This window comes from Phalacrocorax aristotelis, chromosome 2 (genome assembly GCF_949628215.1).
Source record: "Phalacrocorax aristotelis chromosome 2, bGulAri2.1, whole genome shotgun sequence".
NCBI lineage: Eukaryota > Metazoa > Chordata > Aves > Suliformes > Phalacrocoracidae > Phalacrocorax > Phalacrocorax aristotelis.
The window spans coordinates 53014913-53029420 of NC_134277.1; the positions used below are offsets into that span (position 1 = coordinate 53014913).

Below are 14508 nucleotides of genomic sequence, written 5' to 3' on the forward strand. Positions count from 1 at the left end.
TTAACTTGCAGATTGCTTCTAAAGAGCCAATAGAGAGGAGTTATGTGGCAAAGGAGGCAAAGAAATGAAGCTAATAACTTGATTGAAATAAAACACCTGGCATGGGATAAGAAAAATCAGCTATCATAGTTACAGAAGCTGCCTGCAATACCGCATGAGTAGGAGGATGTTGGGGAAATAATCTTTTCATTCCCTGCTGTGCCTTTCTGGTCCAAGCCCTCCTTTCTTGGGCTCAGGTTGCCAGCCGGGGTGTCTGCAGTCCTGGCAGGACAGCAGCTGTGGGAGCGAGAGCACACCCATGCCCGTTCAGGGAGTCAGTTCCACCAGGTTTCATACCCTCCCTGTAGCAAAACTACCTGCCTTGTATGCAGCAGACCCCTGGCACTGGGTATGTCCAGCCTGACACTGGTTAAAATTGAATATTCAGCCCAAAGTTGGAGGGAAGCAGCCACTTTGGGGGTTTCTACGGCTTTTCTTTGGGAAAGGTGAGGATACTTCATGTTTTCTTCCCCAAGTCCAGACAGTTATCAGTCTGGGTAATGGAGGTTCAAGAGCAAACAACATCTCTTAGGAATTTCAGGAGCTGCAAGTTTGTCATTGCTGCGCTTGTATGAACCTGCCTCTTCATGACTTTTCACATCCCCACCCCTGCCAAAACAAGGCCTGACACCTCCTTTGCAGGATACATGCATGATTAACCAGCTCTTGTCTGTTCAGGCCAAGAAACAGTCAATTTTCCATCATGGGAAGTATCAGACCGGTGCTACCATCATACTCTACCTGTATTCAAACCCCCAATCTCTCCCGCAAGTGTCTTTCCTTGGGTGCAGGGACCACTTTTTTTTGCAACAGTACCTTAAAGAAATCTCTGATGAGCTGTCTTCTGGAGGGCAGAGAGGGCATGCTTCACCCAGATTAAAGAAACCTCCCTGAACCAGCATCCTGAAAAGGCCAACAGCTGCAGACTGTGAGAGGAAGCCAAACAAAAAGTGTCAAATATTTGTCTGAATGCAACTACTCCTGCGCAACTCCTGCTCTACACAACATATTCTATACTCTCTTAACACGCACAAACCCCCAGAACCTCTGAGGCAGCTCTAGTAGTAACATCAAGCCCTACATTACTTTCTGCACTTTGATTTATGTGTTTGTCTTTCTTCTTCTTGCAAACCTACCGAGCTGTTTGTTTAAACTGCTTAGAAGATGCTGCAGCATATATGATTTCTTTTGACTTTTCCATGATGTCATACTTGCAACGTTTAACAAATGCTAGTTATCCTTTTTAGTGTTTGTTATGTGGCTTGCCTAAAGCCAGAGAAAGCTTTAGGCAAGGTAAGAATTCCAGGTTTTCCCATTCTCTGGTGCTATACTGAGGTCATAGATTCACACACCTTTCCCTAAGATAAATCGGCATTCACCTTAATGAACCAACACCTGCTGTATTTTGACTGTTATAAAACCAGCTTCACTGTGTTCAATTACTTTAAAAATTATGTTTTCTAGAAAAACTGCAAGGTTTCTGTTACATACTTGCTGAACTTTATGGGCCACACATAGCTGAACTGTAAGTATTGCTGTGTCATCTCAGGTCTTGGCTTAGTTTGTTCTTGACATGTACAGATGTGCTGCCAGGTTGAAGTGCAGGGGTTTCATTCTTAAAATCACATTATTATTAAAGGAGAGATGCTTGAGCATGATTCTGGCTTGGCATAGCTATTCCTGAGTGAATAAATACAGGCTGCCACTGGTAACCATTATCATACTCCTTTTGAATCTCAGATCAGGCCTACCTGATGTAATTACCTTTTGAAATTCAGCTCGCTTGGCTCACGGAGGAATTTGAATAACCTGTGTGTGCGAGACAGGTCCTACAGACTCACACTACTGTAATACTTGGCTCTTGCTTTCCCTTCTACCTTTAATCAAGCTTTCTAATTGTCAGCCCCTACACGGTCTCAGCCCCAGCCTTGATACACACTCTTGGGGAAGCCTACTAAGTAGTGTAAGTGATTAAAAAAATAAAATGTAGGTCATTTTATCCTCTTTGAAAGTTCTTAGTTTAATTAACAGAGGTTTTGCTAGACCTTCTTCCTCCCCAGGGTTTTTATTTTTATTTTTAAAACTAGCCAAGGGACTGCAAAGTGCTTACAGGACTAAGAAGTCCTATAATCAAACATTTTAATTTAATTCCTGATTAGCCAAGAGGTGTGTCCCAAAAAGAAAGAAACAATCTTAGCACTTGTGCTTGGTGATTAAAGGTTAAGGATCTTTGAAGGATTTCTAGTTATTTTCTTGAGTTAATGATCGAACATTCATATGTGCCAAATTGCATATGCATTTACTTTAACCTTTAAGTCTTTGTCAGACTTATGATTGATTAAAAAACAGAACAGTCATAATGTATTTGATCCAGGTGCTGCATATAAAGCATGGTGCTTTTTCATCCTCCTGGGATCCAATTTTAAATGCTGAATAGGATGCAGTGGCAGGAAATCATTAGGACCCAACACCGCACTGAGCAGTGATTACCGGCCACAGTGAAGCGAGCTGTGGTTATTGTTTGGTGTTGGGGAGATTTAACTTCCCATGGAAATAGCTTCTACTTTCAAGCACCCAGAAAAACATAATAGTCTTTGGTTTTGCACCATTTCCTTCAGCATAGACAGGGAAATGAATGCTGATGTGGTCTGCCATTCCTTGAAGCTGTGTAAACAGGATCCAGGACGACCGCTTTGTCATCTCTACCCTCCTCCTAAGGTGAGTTGGTTTGCCACTTTTTTCAAAACTACAGGTTGTGGAAGGTCTTTTGAGCTGGAGCTGAACAGTACAGATGCTTCCAGTGCACGTGCATTGCCTGGGAAATAAAGTTCGACACTTTGAGCGTGGACACTTTTAAAAATGTCTGTTTGAATGGAAGGTACATAACGCACTTTAGCTCTGTGGAGCAACAAAAACGTGGTTGTCGGAGAATGGGAATTACAGGGCCAAATCCTTTTATACCAGTCTGGGTCAGAGCAGAAGGGTAGGGAAAATAAAATCTCACTTTCTCCAGACTTTATTGTTAAGCATTACAATAACCCCCAAACAAGATACTCAGCTGAGGTTCATCTATACCACCACATTACCATGGCATGACAAGCTATCCCCACATTGCTTGATCTGCTGTGGCAGCCTGCGTAGGCACTAGTTACCCACTGCAGATGCTGGGCTGTTTGACTTGGATTAGTCTGCAGTGCAAGAGGTTTAAGCTAATGTGCATAATCTTTTGCTGCAGGCTGGAAACATATTTAGTTACCACCGTTTTTTTGATGTACAGTTACTTGCTATGCCACAGTAACTTGACTGCATGTCCTAGACCTTTGCTGCTCAGACACATACGTATCTGCATAGGTGTCTAAACAGATACAGTTTGTTTTGGGAATGTTTTGGTTGTGGGTTTGGTGTGTTTTTTTTATTCCAGTCATCACGCAGCCCCGGTCACACTAAAACCTGTGAGCGATGGTGGTTGTCTGGCAGTGTTGAAAAGCAAGTGATTCACTTAGGCAGCTATTTTTGTAAATCTTTTTCCCTGCATCTGGGTGGATAAAGACGTGTTTGATTTCTAAAGGCTTGCATGTTTTACACCGGACCTCATTCAACAGCCACTGAAATCAGTCAGAGTGTTTTTACAGGCTTCAGTGAGCTGTGGTTCATCTCCAAGATGGATTTAGGTATGCCAATATTAAGACCTGGAGAAACACTTGCCTTCCAAGAATGGCAGTAACATTTGTTTTATAGCAGGTGTGTGTCCCATATGCCTACTATGCTCCATGCTATGCCAACATCAGATATATGGATGTGCAACCAGCCAGGGGTGAAAGACAACAAGTGCAGGCAGCAGAGAGGGCCCATACTAACTTGACTCAACCAGAATGTTGCCCAAAATTTATCAAACGGGTTCCTTCAGAAATCCTGCATCTGAACTGGTGAAACAGTTCATGGGTCCTTCCACCCTTTCCCAAGGTACATCACAGCTACCCTACTGCAAGCTCCTCCTTAATAACTGCCAGGTCTTTACTCACCCCACAAACATTCGTGAGTCTCCAGCACCTTCTGCCCTGGTAGTCGCATGTTTCCCCCAACCCCCTCACCCCCGCGCTTGTAACAGCAACAGGGACCCTGCCAGGGACTGTGGAGGTTTTTTGGGTTTTTTTGTTTGTTTGTTTGGGTTTTTTTTTGTGTATGGTTTTTTTTGGTTTTTTAAATTAGGAAATTAGGAGTTCTGAAGGTAAAGGAGAGAGTACAGCAGAGGCTGGCAGGCTGCCCCAGCCCCCAGTGCAGCAGGTCACCTGGGAGGACAGCAGGAGCTGTAGCAATGCACGTGCACTGCGCTGCCAGCCCGAGAGTTAGATTTTCATATGGACTGACTTGCTTGTGGAGGGGAATAAAGAGGAGTAGGAACCACCCTGCACCCTGACTTCTGCTGGTGGCAGAAGTGCAAGGGGCCTCTTGGAGTGAAAGAGGATGCAGGCAATGAACTGCACTTAAAGGAAGGGATGGACTCTCTGTGGCTGCGCAGCAAGCTACTCTGTGTCTGGAGAGGGGGCCTGTTTAAACTGAAGTGGCTCCCGTGCAGAAATTAGAGGATCTGTGGTGAAATGCCTGGCCTATCAACCAGAGGGGACATAATGCCACTCATGGGGTTGCTGTCAAATCTTTGGTTAGCTCTTCCCATCTCTCCGAGCAGCTGTTGGACCAAGGCGTTGACTCTTTCTACCTCTAGCGACAGCTCCAGCGACTGCACTTTCTGCAAGGGCAACAACTGAAGAGGGGATTTTTTTTTGTTTTGTTTTTTAAATAAAATTTGGACTTTTGTTTGCATGGTCTGGAGACTGTACTGCTGAGCGAGTGGCTCCAGCAAACCCTCTCCCTTCCAAGTGATAGTTAAATTCCTTTCTGTCGAGGTGTATTTGTTCCTCACCAGGAATGAGGGAACTCTACCAACAAAACAATTTCTCTACCATGACTGTGCCCTCCATTTTAGTTCACCTGATGCCCTGAGACAGGATGAGGAGACTGGGCATGATGGGAGGAGAAGAGCAGTGCTTAGAGTTCACGCTCAAGTGCTTGATAAATTGCCCACGGTAACTCTGTGACAAGTCAGACTGAGTAAAGACGAATTATGGGTGAAAAAAATTAATATACCATCAGAGACAGAGATGCATAAAATGCAGTTTACCTCACATTTTCTTCTTTGGTGTGTAATTTGATTGATCACTTCAGTTATATGAGCCTGCAAATGTTGGCTCAGTCCCCTGCCAAGTGTTTGAAGAAGACTTTAATACTAATGACTGTTTTGTTCAACTGTATTGATTTTCAGGTGCTTCGTTTATTCATTTAGACCTTTGGATGCCTCTTTTCCCAGAATTAGTATCATATTTGTACTGGTGAAAAGAGTAAAATAGATATAGAGCTACTTGCCTTTATAAGCAGTGTAATGTTCAGGTTTTAATTGCCTTTAAAGTGTCAAATACCAACGTGTAGCTGCTTTTTCAGTTAATAGTTTATTTTGTTCTGTTTCTGTGATGCTGCTCTAGTGAGACCGTGTGTCTCAAGGAAGGAGGAGCCTCTGCTTCATAGGCCTTGCAAACTATCTACATAATGGAGACACTGCAAGCCGAGTAAATGATACATGCATTATATTACATACTTCCCTGGTCTCTAACAAATTAGCCCAAATTAATTTTTTTGCCAACCTGCCTGGAGCCATTAGCACTGTGTGATTATTCTAGGAGACTTGGCTCTAATTATGAATTTAAAAAATTGCTCCATTTGCACAGAGCACAATGCTCTGAGCATGGAGCTGGAGGAGGGGGGCATCTAACCTGGGCAAGGGTGGTTCCACTGCAGGGGCTTCCCAGGGCCATGGGCGAGGTGGGCTGCCCTGCTGGTGGGCAGTTTCAGGAGCAGACCCCTGATGTCTATGGGGAAGAGTGGAAGGAGCACTCATGGCTCCTGGTTTACCAGCACGACTATGTGAGCAGATGTCACTTGTAATGGGGTCCGGTGAGCCCCTAGCTGCCATCAGTGTCCCATAGAGCAGAGCCTGGGACAGGGCTGGAAGTGCAGATAGATGTGTATGCACAGGCTCTCCCATCACAAGTTTCTTGTGCCACAAGAGGTTCTACTTTACCCTTAGTATGAGGGTAACAACACTAGGGGCTCCTTCGAGTCAGGAGGCAATGTGGTGCATCAGAAGTGTAGGCTTATCATAGGTATCTGTAAACTGGGAAGCATCTAAAGCTGCTGTAATATGCCTTGTGGTTTAAGGTATCTGAACAGCAGATGCTCTACCATTGGCTGCAGCACCACTCCAAAATGCTGACAGTGGGTACAGGTATCCAAATTAGCTGGTTTAGGATGACTGTATATTTTTTTTAGTCAAAAAAGTTTATCGGCTCACATGATGGAAGACTTTCTGCACCAGGTCCTGTGATACAGGGACATTCCTCTAGTGACCAAAAAGGGCTGAAATAGGGTGTGGCGTTTTAGGCACTGCCTACCAAGCTCCTCTTCTGGCTGCAGGAGCAAGCAGGTTTGCAGGAGATTATTCTCAGCTTGTATCTAGATTCTTCTAAGCCAGCTGGCCTGTTCAGTTAAATGGCAATACTTTAATTGATTTTGTTGGGGCCAGAATAATAATGGCACAACTTCAGCACTGTAGTCCTGCTGCTGGAAGTCTCTTAAATGGTCTGTGTTGGAAGCAGCTTGTACTCTTCTTTCTGCCTTTCAGAGTGTCTCTTCCTCTCCCCATCACTTTTCTGCTCCAGATTATTAGAGATCTTGTGGCTGCAGATTTTAACTTAATATCCAGTAGTAGAATTTTGCTAGGAGTCATCCTAGCAATAAATATACATATTTATGCTAATGTCATTTTTTCTTATCAAAATAAGCTTCGTTGCCACAGGCACTTATGCTGGTTCATGTCCCCTCTATCAGGTCCTTCAGGGACTTCATAAAAAGCAAAAGACACATCCCTCATGGACATCACTGTGGCCAGCCTGCTCTTTGACAAAGTAGTAGCCAACCAATTCTGGCTGGAGGAAAGAAACCCTTTGGGCTTTCCTAAAATAAAAATACTCCCACTATTTTCTCTCGTTCCTCTCTCTCTTTCAGTGAAAATGTGAACTGCTTCCCAGGAGGTGAGGCAGAACCAAACTCTGGGGCAGGAATGCTTCTGCTTTCCTGGTAAGAGCAGGCTGCCAGCCAAAGGTGGACCTTGTGGCTGGGACCCGTTTCCTTCTTTTGAGACCACAGGGTATAAAGCAAGCATCTGGGAGGCAGGCTAGGTCCTGGGGAGCAAGATGCCCTCCTTCTAGCCTTTCTTTCTGGAAATAGGTAAAAACTCTACTGAAATGTGAGTTGGTTCTGCTGCAGTCAGAACTGAGCCCTGAAGAAACTCATATAGAAAAGCAATAGCAGAAGGCACAGATTGAGCACTAGTTCTTCCTCTTTCACTTGCTTCTCACCATTTCCCTTGCTCCTCTTCATTGGCAGAAAATAAAATGCAAAAAGAAAACCAAACAAACCCAAAAAAACAAACCACACAACCCAAACTTTCACTAAATAAACCCAAATATAGCAGGGGGGACAGGGTTTTCAAGGTGCTATGTGCGGTTGTGTTGTACCAATGCAGAGGCTGCCCCAGGCAGGACCCCTGAAAACAAGTCTCAGGTGACCCACAGGTGCAGTGGCATCTGGGGTGGGAGGCTGGAAGACAAAACTGTGAAGATGAGGAAGCATTGCTCATAGAGGCTAACTGTGTTTTGCAGAGGTAAGCTAGAAAAAGTAAATCAAAGTGTTTCATCCAGAACACACAGAGTCCAGAGTCCAAAAGAAACAAGTGATGTAAAGTGAGCAGAATTCAGAGTAATTGCCCTGGGAGAAGAAAGGAGTGAGTCAAGCTTTGCCTGTTTCAGATCTGGGCTTGCAGGGAAGGTCCCTATTTTGCATCCAGAGTACATATCGTTTGGTTTGGCTGTCCCATGCCATCATAAAGATTCCCCCTATGGCCTCTGCAGGATGAATGTGGGAGTGTAGAACAAATCCCGGTTTTGCCAGTGCTGTTTAACAAGCTTTGCGTTGTTTTGGTACCTTGGTATGCGCACTCATGGGGAAAGGATGAAGAAACACGTTAGAAGGGAAACTTGGAGTGTTTTGTAAATATCCACTCTCCTGGGAAAGAGCTGGCTAACAAAGGTGATAAAGGATAGAGAATTAGAGTTGGCTTGTGTGTTTATGAGAAATAGATCTGTTTGCAAAAAAGTCATTACTGGGAATACATGGGCTCTGTGGAGAGCATTGAAAGAAGGCAGTGAATGAAGTCCCAGTGACTGACTGCTCTGCCCTCAGCCCCATCCATAATGTGGACATCCATGATGTCCATCTTGTGTATGCCAGGCAGGAGGGCCGCGCTGATTTGGGCGGATGGAGCTGGCTGCTCTCCAGGACCTCCGCACACCCTCCAGGCAGCAGCTGCAAGTTCATCCATCAGCTGCTGGAACCCAGGGACCCCCTTCCTCGGTGGTGTTTTCATGCCATGGGAAAGACAGGAGTCTGCTTGCTAGTTCAGTTGCAGCAAGAGAGGTTTTATGGGCTGTATGGCCTTTGGTGGCAGGCTTGGCATGCTGGCGTCAACCAGGGATTACAGGTGACCCATGAAATCAAGAGTGTTTTCTTCCATATGGGTGTTCCAGCTGCCACTCCCCCATAGCCCACCCTGGAGTCCTGGCTGAAGTAACTTCTGCAGCAGGAGAAGATCTCATCCTTAGTGTTTCAGAAAGAGCATTTTCTACATGCGGGGGCAGTTTAGCCTTTTCTCCCTTGTTTTCTGCTTTCTGTGTGCAATATTGCTGTAGCTGTCTGAAGCGTGCATTTCTCACGCTCTGCTGCTGAGAGCAAGAAAGGCCTTTCCTCCCCTGCCCAGCGGAAAGGGATTGATAAATCCTACCTCTGGAGATTTTTCATCTATCACTCTCAATTTTAAGCCATCTTCCTTATCTGTGTCACAAGTTATTTTATCACAGAAACGACAGCAACTGGTAACGTACAACATAACTATGGCAAATGCAAGATGCATCTTTGTTTGGGGGACAGAAGTTGCCCAGGGGGAAGGCACTAGGAAACAGTGTCTCGGCTCATTCCTAGAATCTTTCATCTATTTGTGACATACCCAGATTTTTGTAAGAGTATAGACACAATGAATTATATATATTTAGCACATATATTAATGTGACACATATATTAAAAAACAATAACTTAAAAGTCTGTTCCTTGCTGCTTATGCTTATTCTTCCTTATCCCTTTATATAGTTCACTATAAATTTTTGACCCTTGAATATCACAGTTAATTAATTTACTTTGATCACTGCCTAAATCAATTATAATGACATACTAAATTTTATCCCCAGTAAAAATATGTTGGCAATGGTTGCTTTAAATGCAAATATATGCTGCTTTAATATTCCAAGCTGGCATGCCCGCTGTTCAGTAAGATGTCATCACTCGAGGGATATTTTCTTTTTTTCTCAAATGCTTTAATACTACCGCTTGGCGAAGCATACTTTTTCCCCACATGTTGAGTTCCTGTAGCTCTAGCCAGATAAATATAAACTTGTGCTGAATTTACCTCGGAGCCCTTAGACCCAGCTGGTGTTAAGCTGGTAGTTATGTCCTTAGGCTGGGCTGTAGGAGGGACTGATGGCAGGTCATTGTCAGATGAACAGTTTGGCCTTGCTAGTAACTTGGATCAGAAATAAAGTATTAACATGTTTGTGATACACTGGTTTTTTCTTTCCATTTGAAACATTTTCAAAAGTATTTTATCTCCTTTTTTTACTTTTTTTAACCACTCCTTAAAGCCTACAGAACAAAAGCAGTTATTCCTTCTGAAAGAGGGCAAATGGGCAGTTTTTTCAGCCGCCTTCATGCCGAATGCCGAGGGGAAGGACAGAGGCCATCACGCAGATACTGCCTCACAGATATGCCTGTTTGCAAAAGTGGCCTAACAAATGCAAGACAACATATGGGAATTGTTGCTGAGATGGAAGAATATTGTCCAAAAGTGAAAATGGAGCAGCAGCGGGGAGCACACTGGTGTTACTGTGCCAAAAGCGAATGCTTTTGCCTGAAGTTTGCACCCAAGTCTGCAAGCTGAACTCATCGCAGGGACACTCGGCAACTGGCTGTCTCATGGGCAGGGCACCAATAGTACAAACTTAAATCACCCTCCCAGACCCCTGTGACTGTCTTTTTTTCTTTTTTTTCCCCTAAATTGAAGTTGTGAGATCTTTTCGTACAGGAAAATGTGGCTGAATTTAGAGAATTGCTGTTCATCAGTGTTACCAAACAGTTGTTAAACATTTTGGACTGCATGAGCATATCTGGTGCATCTCCTCACCTCCATGACAGGGAAGAGTCCTTGCGGCAGGAAAACCAGTGTGGTCCTTCCGTGCTGTGGTACGGGACAACTTTCTTAAGGCCAGGGGTAAACGTTTAACAGCACAGTGCAGAAACAGTCCCTGCTTACTCCCCACGCCTCAGCATTTAGCCAGGCAGGACCCAGGGCTGTAGACCAGGCGGGCTGCAAAAATGTATTGGTTGAGGTTTCTGCAGTGGCAGAGACTTGAGGAAGGCTTGAGAGCAGGACCTTGGCAGTGCTTGGCAATTCATGGCCATGGTAAGTGGCTATCAGTGTGTGTTTGACCACAGCTTTGCTGTACCATGCATGGCACATCCGTCCTCCTGCTGGCAGCAGTGCTGGTCCCTGGCCATCACTCACACTCACAGATAGTGCCCCCTGCACAAAATTTTCCCTCCTCTTTTGAGGAGCATGTGTGTGAAGGTATTTGAGGAATTATTGTGGTATCACCAGTAGTTGACTTCTTTGTAACCCATGGCCTTATGATGGCCAGCCTAGGAAAGGATGCTTTTCCAAGGATTTTTCTTTCAATGGTTCTCCCACTCTTCCTTTCTATTTAGGTATAAGTATCCTCATTGTGCAGGAATCCCAAAATGCTTCTTCAGCACAAGTTTGCATGGACCCAACAGGAAAACAGCCTTGCCACTGTCAGCAAGAACTTGCCCTCCAGGGCAGGTATTTCCAGAATAAAAAGCTAACCTTCCTAGATCCTCAGCAGGAGATTTGCCTTCCAATCTCTATGCCCTGCTTTGTACCCTCCCACACGCCAGCTCTTCCTTCCTCTGCTGGGATGAACCTCAGCTGAGTATAACCCTTATCTGTGCAAGACCAAACATTTCCTCTGTACCTTTCCACAGCAAGTCAGACCAACGTTACACATATAACCCTCTTTTGGCCATATAATGGGTGAGTTGTTCTTCAGCAGGAGGCACTGGAGAAGTCTGTCCTCTGCAGCTTACACAGTGCAGCCAGGATATGAATCTCAGCTTTTCAACTGATCCAGACTTTTCCTTAGGAAATAAACGATGCCCTGGAGCAAAATACATGAACTCTTGCAACAGGAGTTTCATAGGGAGTGATTGGATAATTGATTGTTAGTACAATAAAAAGTAACTGATGATGAGTTTGTGGACTCATACATAATTTTAGTGCTGTGACAGATACCTTAAAAAAAAAAAAAAGGTAGGAAATAGGAAGAAAATTTGGTAGGATACAGTGAGGCTGATCTGTTTTTTTAACTTTTGTTCTTGCTTTCCTAGGTGGGGCTGAGTACTGCAATAAAAAAAGCAAAAAATATTATGAAGACTTCCAAGGACCTGGTAAGAAATCAGTGGCATTAGGGTGTTTTACACTGTACTTTCATATTATCAGGAGTGAGTCCTTCCTTATTTTGCCTGGTTGTGAATCCACCTGATCAGCATTGAACTGAATGCTGACTCACTCCTACCTGGTATATGATTTGCTCTATCAGATGATACTGGGAAGAGGGAGAGGGAAATAATAGGAAATTATCATATCCTATGAAATCATAGGAAATATGGAAGTATGGGTACAGCAGGAAAAATACTCCTGAAAAATGCAGACTGCTTGTAGAGTAGGGATAACTGTCTATAGCCATCCAAGACATAGATTTGTGTCTGAAATTCATGCAGCAGCTGAGGATCTCATCTGTGAGTGCCATAGTTTAGCTTCACATTGAGATGCTTACTTGTACTAGCCTAACTCTCCGTTGGTGCGGCAGCCAGCCTTAAAGCTATTTTGCTTTAAGCAGATACAGATTTTTTTTAGGGTTTTTTTTGTTTGTTTTTGTTTTTTTTTACAAAAGCAGGAATTTCCCACTCAGCCTTGCCCTGTGTTTTTCCATCCAGAGAAGCTTGCTTGCTTGCTTGCTTGCTTGCTTGCTTGTTTGCTTTCTTCCTTCCTTCCTCCCTTCAAACTCCTTGCAGTGTTTGTTATTGCCTCTTCTTGTTTCATCCTTCTTCCTTGGCCCCTATCATCCCTGTCTTGTCCTTGTAGCATATGTAAAAGGGAGCCTCATGAACCCAGCCATTGCCTCAGAGCACAACGACTACCCTTTGGGGTTGTCTGAAACTCAAGAAATGGCCTAAATGCAAATCCCGCATATTTTTCCTTTATTTGTGAGGGCTGCCTTTGCCTTTTAAACTTGAAAACTGGGATTTGAAACCTTTCCATCTCCACCAGTTTTCAGATTTATAGAGGATCTCTAAAGGGTAGCAGAGAAGGGAAGGGCAACTTTTATTCTGCTGGGCTCACTTATATGAGTCAGCTCAGCCATAGAGTTTGCTTCCAGTTGTCTTCAGGCACTTAATGCAGAGCAACTGTTTTTGCTGTTTGTAAAGAAATTATTGATATTGCTTCTTCCTGAATCCTCACTGTGATGCTACTCACAAAAGTGAAAATTGAGGTGCCTAATTAGCCTTTGGACAATTGCCAAATTGCCAAGCCAGGGAAATAAACAATGCACTGGAGAGACGGGTCTCAGCTCCCGCAGAACAGCAACCAGCAGGATCTTATTCATTTTCCTTCCTATTCAGTGCTGTGCTACGGATGGCCTGAGATTTCTGCTCAAATTACATGAAATTTCTAATCCTCTTTCCCCGGGTGCAAGTCCCCACATTAACACCTGCAGCGAGATGCTCTGAGTCAAGGAGGTCCTTTTGTTAGCCTGTGCCTGGGCACAGGTGTGGGGATAAAGAGGGATCAGCATGCAGGCGCTGCCCCTCAGGATGCACGGCTCCTTTGGTCCCTCTTGTGTGCTTCTACCCTTGGCATTTTGGGCTGCATCCTCTGCTTGACCAGCGCCATCTGGCCTTCGTGGGCCATGCATGCCATGTCCTTTTGGGCTCTCCTGGGTAGGGCACAGCATGGTTGGCATCAACCTTTGAGTGCAATAGAGTCTCCTTCCATCTTGCCTCTACTTTCCCATATCCTCAAAGCTGCTCCATGCTGCAAACACCTCTCTCGATCTCCATCACAACACCCTTGGCCTCTTCCTGTTCCTAGTTGCCCATTTACCAGTGGGAGGGACAGGCAGACTGTGCCCCAGCTAGAAGCAGCAAGGTCATAGCTGGGTTTCTCCAGTCAATGTATTTCTAAACCTACATAACTGCACAATACAAGGTCAGCTCAAATTAGAAGAAATATCATGTGGCTGGTTGGGTCTCCCCTGCAGTTATTCCTAGCATGTTCCCTGTAATGACCCTTGCTGAAACTTATTTTAAAGCTAGTGATACCATAAGTCGGCAAATATAAGAACCCTCTAAAACTCAATTTGTAGTTTTAGAAAGCAGGCATTCTTCATTGCGGCACCGGGCGCACAGGAGATCGCTCCACCTAGAGTGTGTACCAAGTTGCTCTACTATAGGCGTTATATGCAACCAAAATATACAGACTCATTAGATTTCTAGGAAATAATTACCACATTAATACTATTCTTGGAATTCATTAACATATGCAAATGTCCCCAACGCACGTGCATTCATGTTCATTGGTGGTCTTCCAGGGTCCTCTGGTGGTCATTGATAGTCTTCCTCACTGTGTCCACTGGTTGAACTCGGTCTTTGGGCATGCTCAGGTCGTTTTTGGCTTGGTTACACAATTCTTACTGATACTAAACTAGCTTACTCTATACATTTCCCTTATTTATTCTACTCAAGGATACAGCGTCTCTGGACTCCCTTCTATCTGATCACATGTAACAAGTTCTAAGACTATCTTATTCGTAAAGTATTCCAAGTATTTCAAAACTTAGATATGTTGCTTCAATTAGAGGAGGACATATGTTCTTTTGAAGCTGGTGTCAGGTATCACTAGAAAATTTAAAATGACATTTCTAGAGGCATTACTGCATCTTGCAAATCCCCCTTCACCTAGATTGTAGTTAATCTCATTTCAAATCCAGAAAAACAATGTAGCATGTAGCCCCATATTCCAGAGCTGCAGCGTGTGATGAAATAGTAAGATCACCTGCACAATCTGAACGCTGCCAATCACACTCTGTTCACCCGCCCAGGCTGATATACATGCCA

At 44.2% G+C, this 14508-nt stretch overlaps 1 protein-coding gene across 1 annotated transcript in view; it reads left to right on the forward strand.

The window, feature by feature from the left end:
- The window catches only part of AOAH (acyloxyacyl hydrolase), an 86072-nt gene that overhangs the window by 18520 nt on the left and 53044 nt on the right, over positions 1–14508 (forward strand). The window contains exons 4-6 of the mRNA XM_075083583.1: positions 1504–1564; positions 2658–2757; positions 11719–11778. Coding sequence (XP_074939684.1) covers positions 1504–1564; positions 2658–2757; positions 11719–11778 — 221 coding nt within the window. The remainder of the gene's footprint in view (positions 1–1503; positions 1565–2657; positions 2758–11718; positions 11779–14508) is intronic.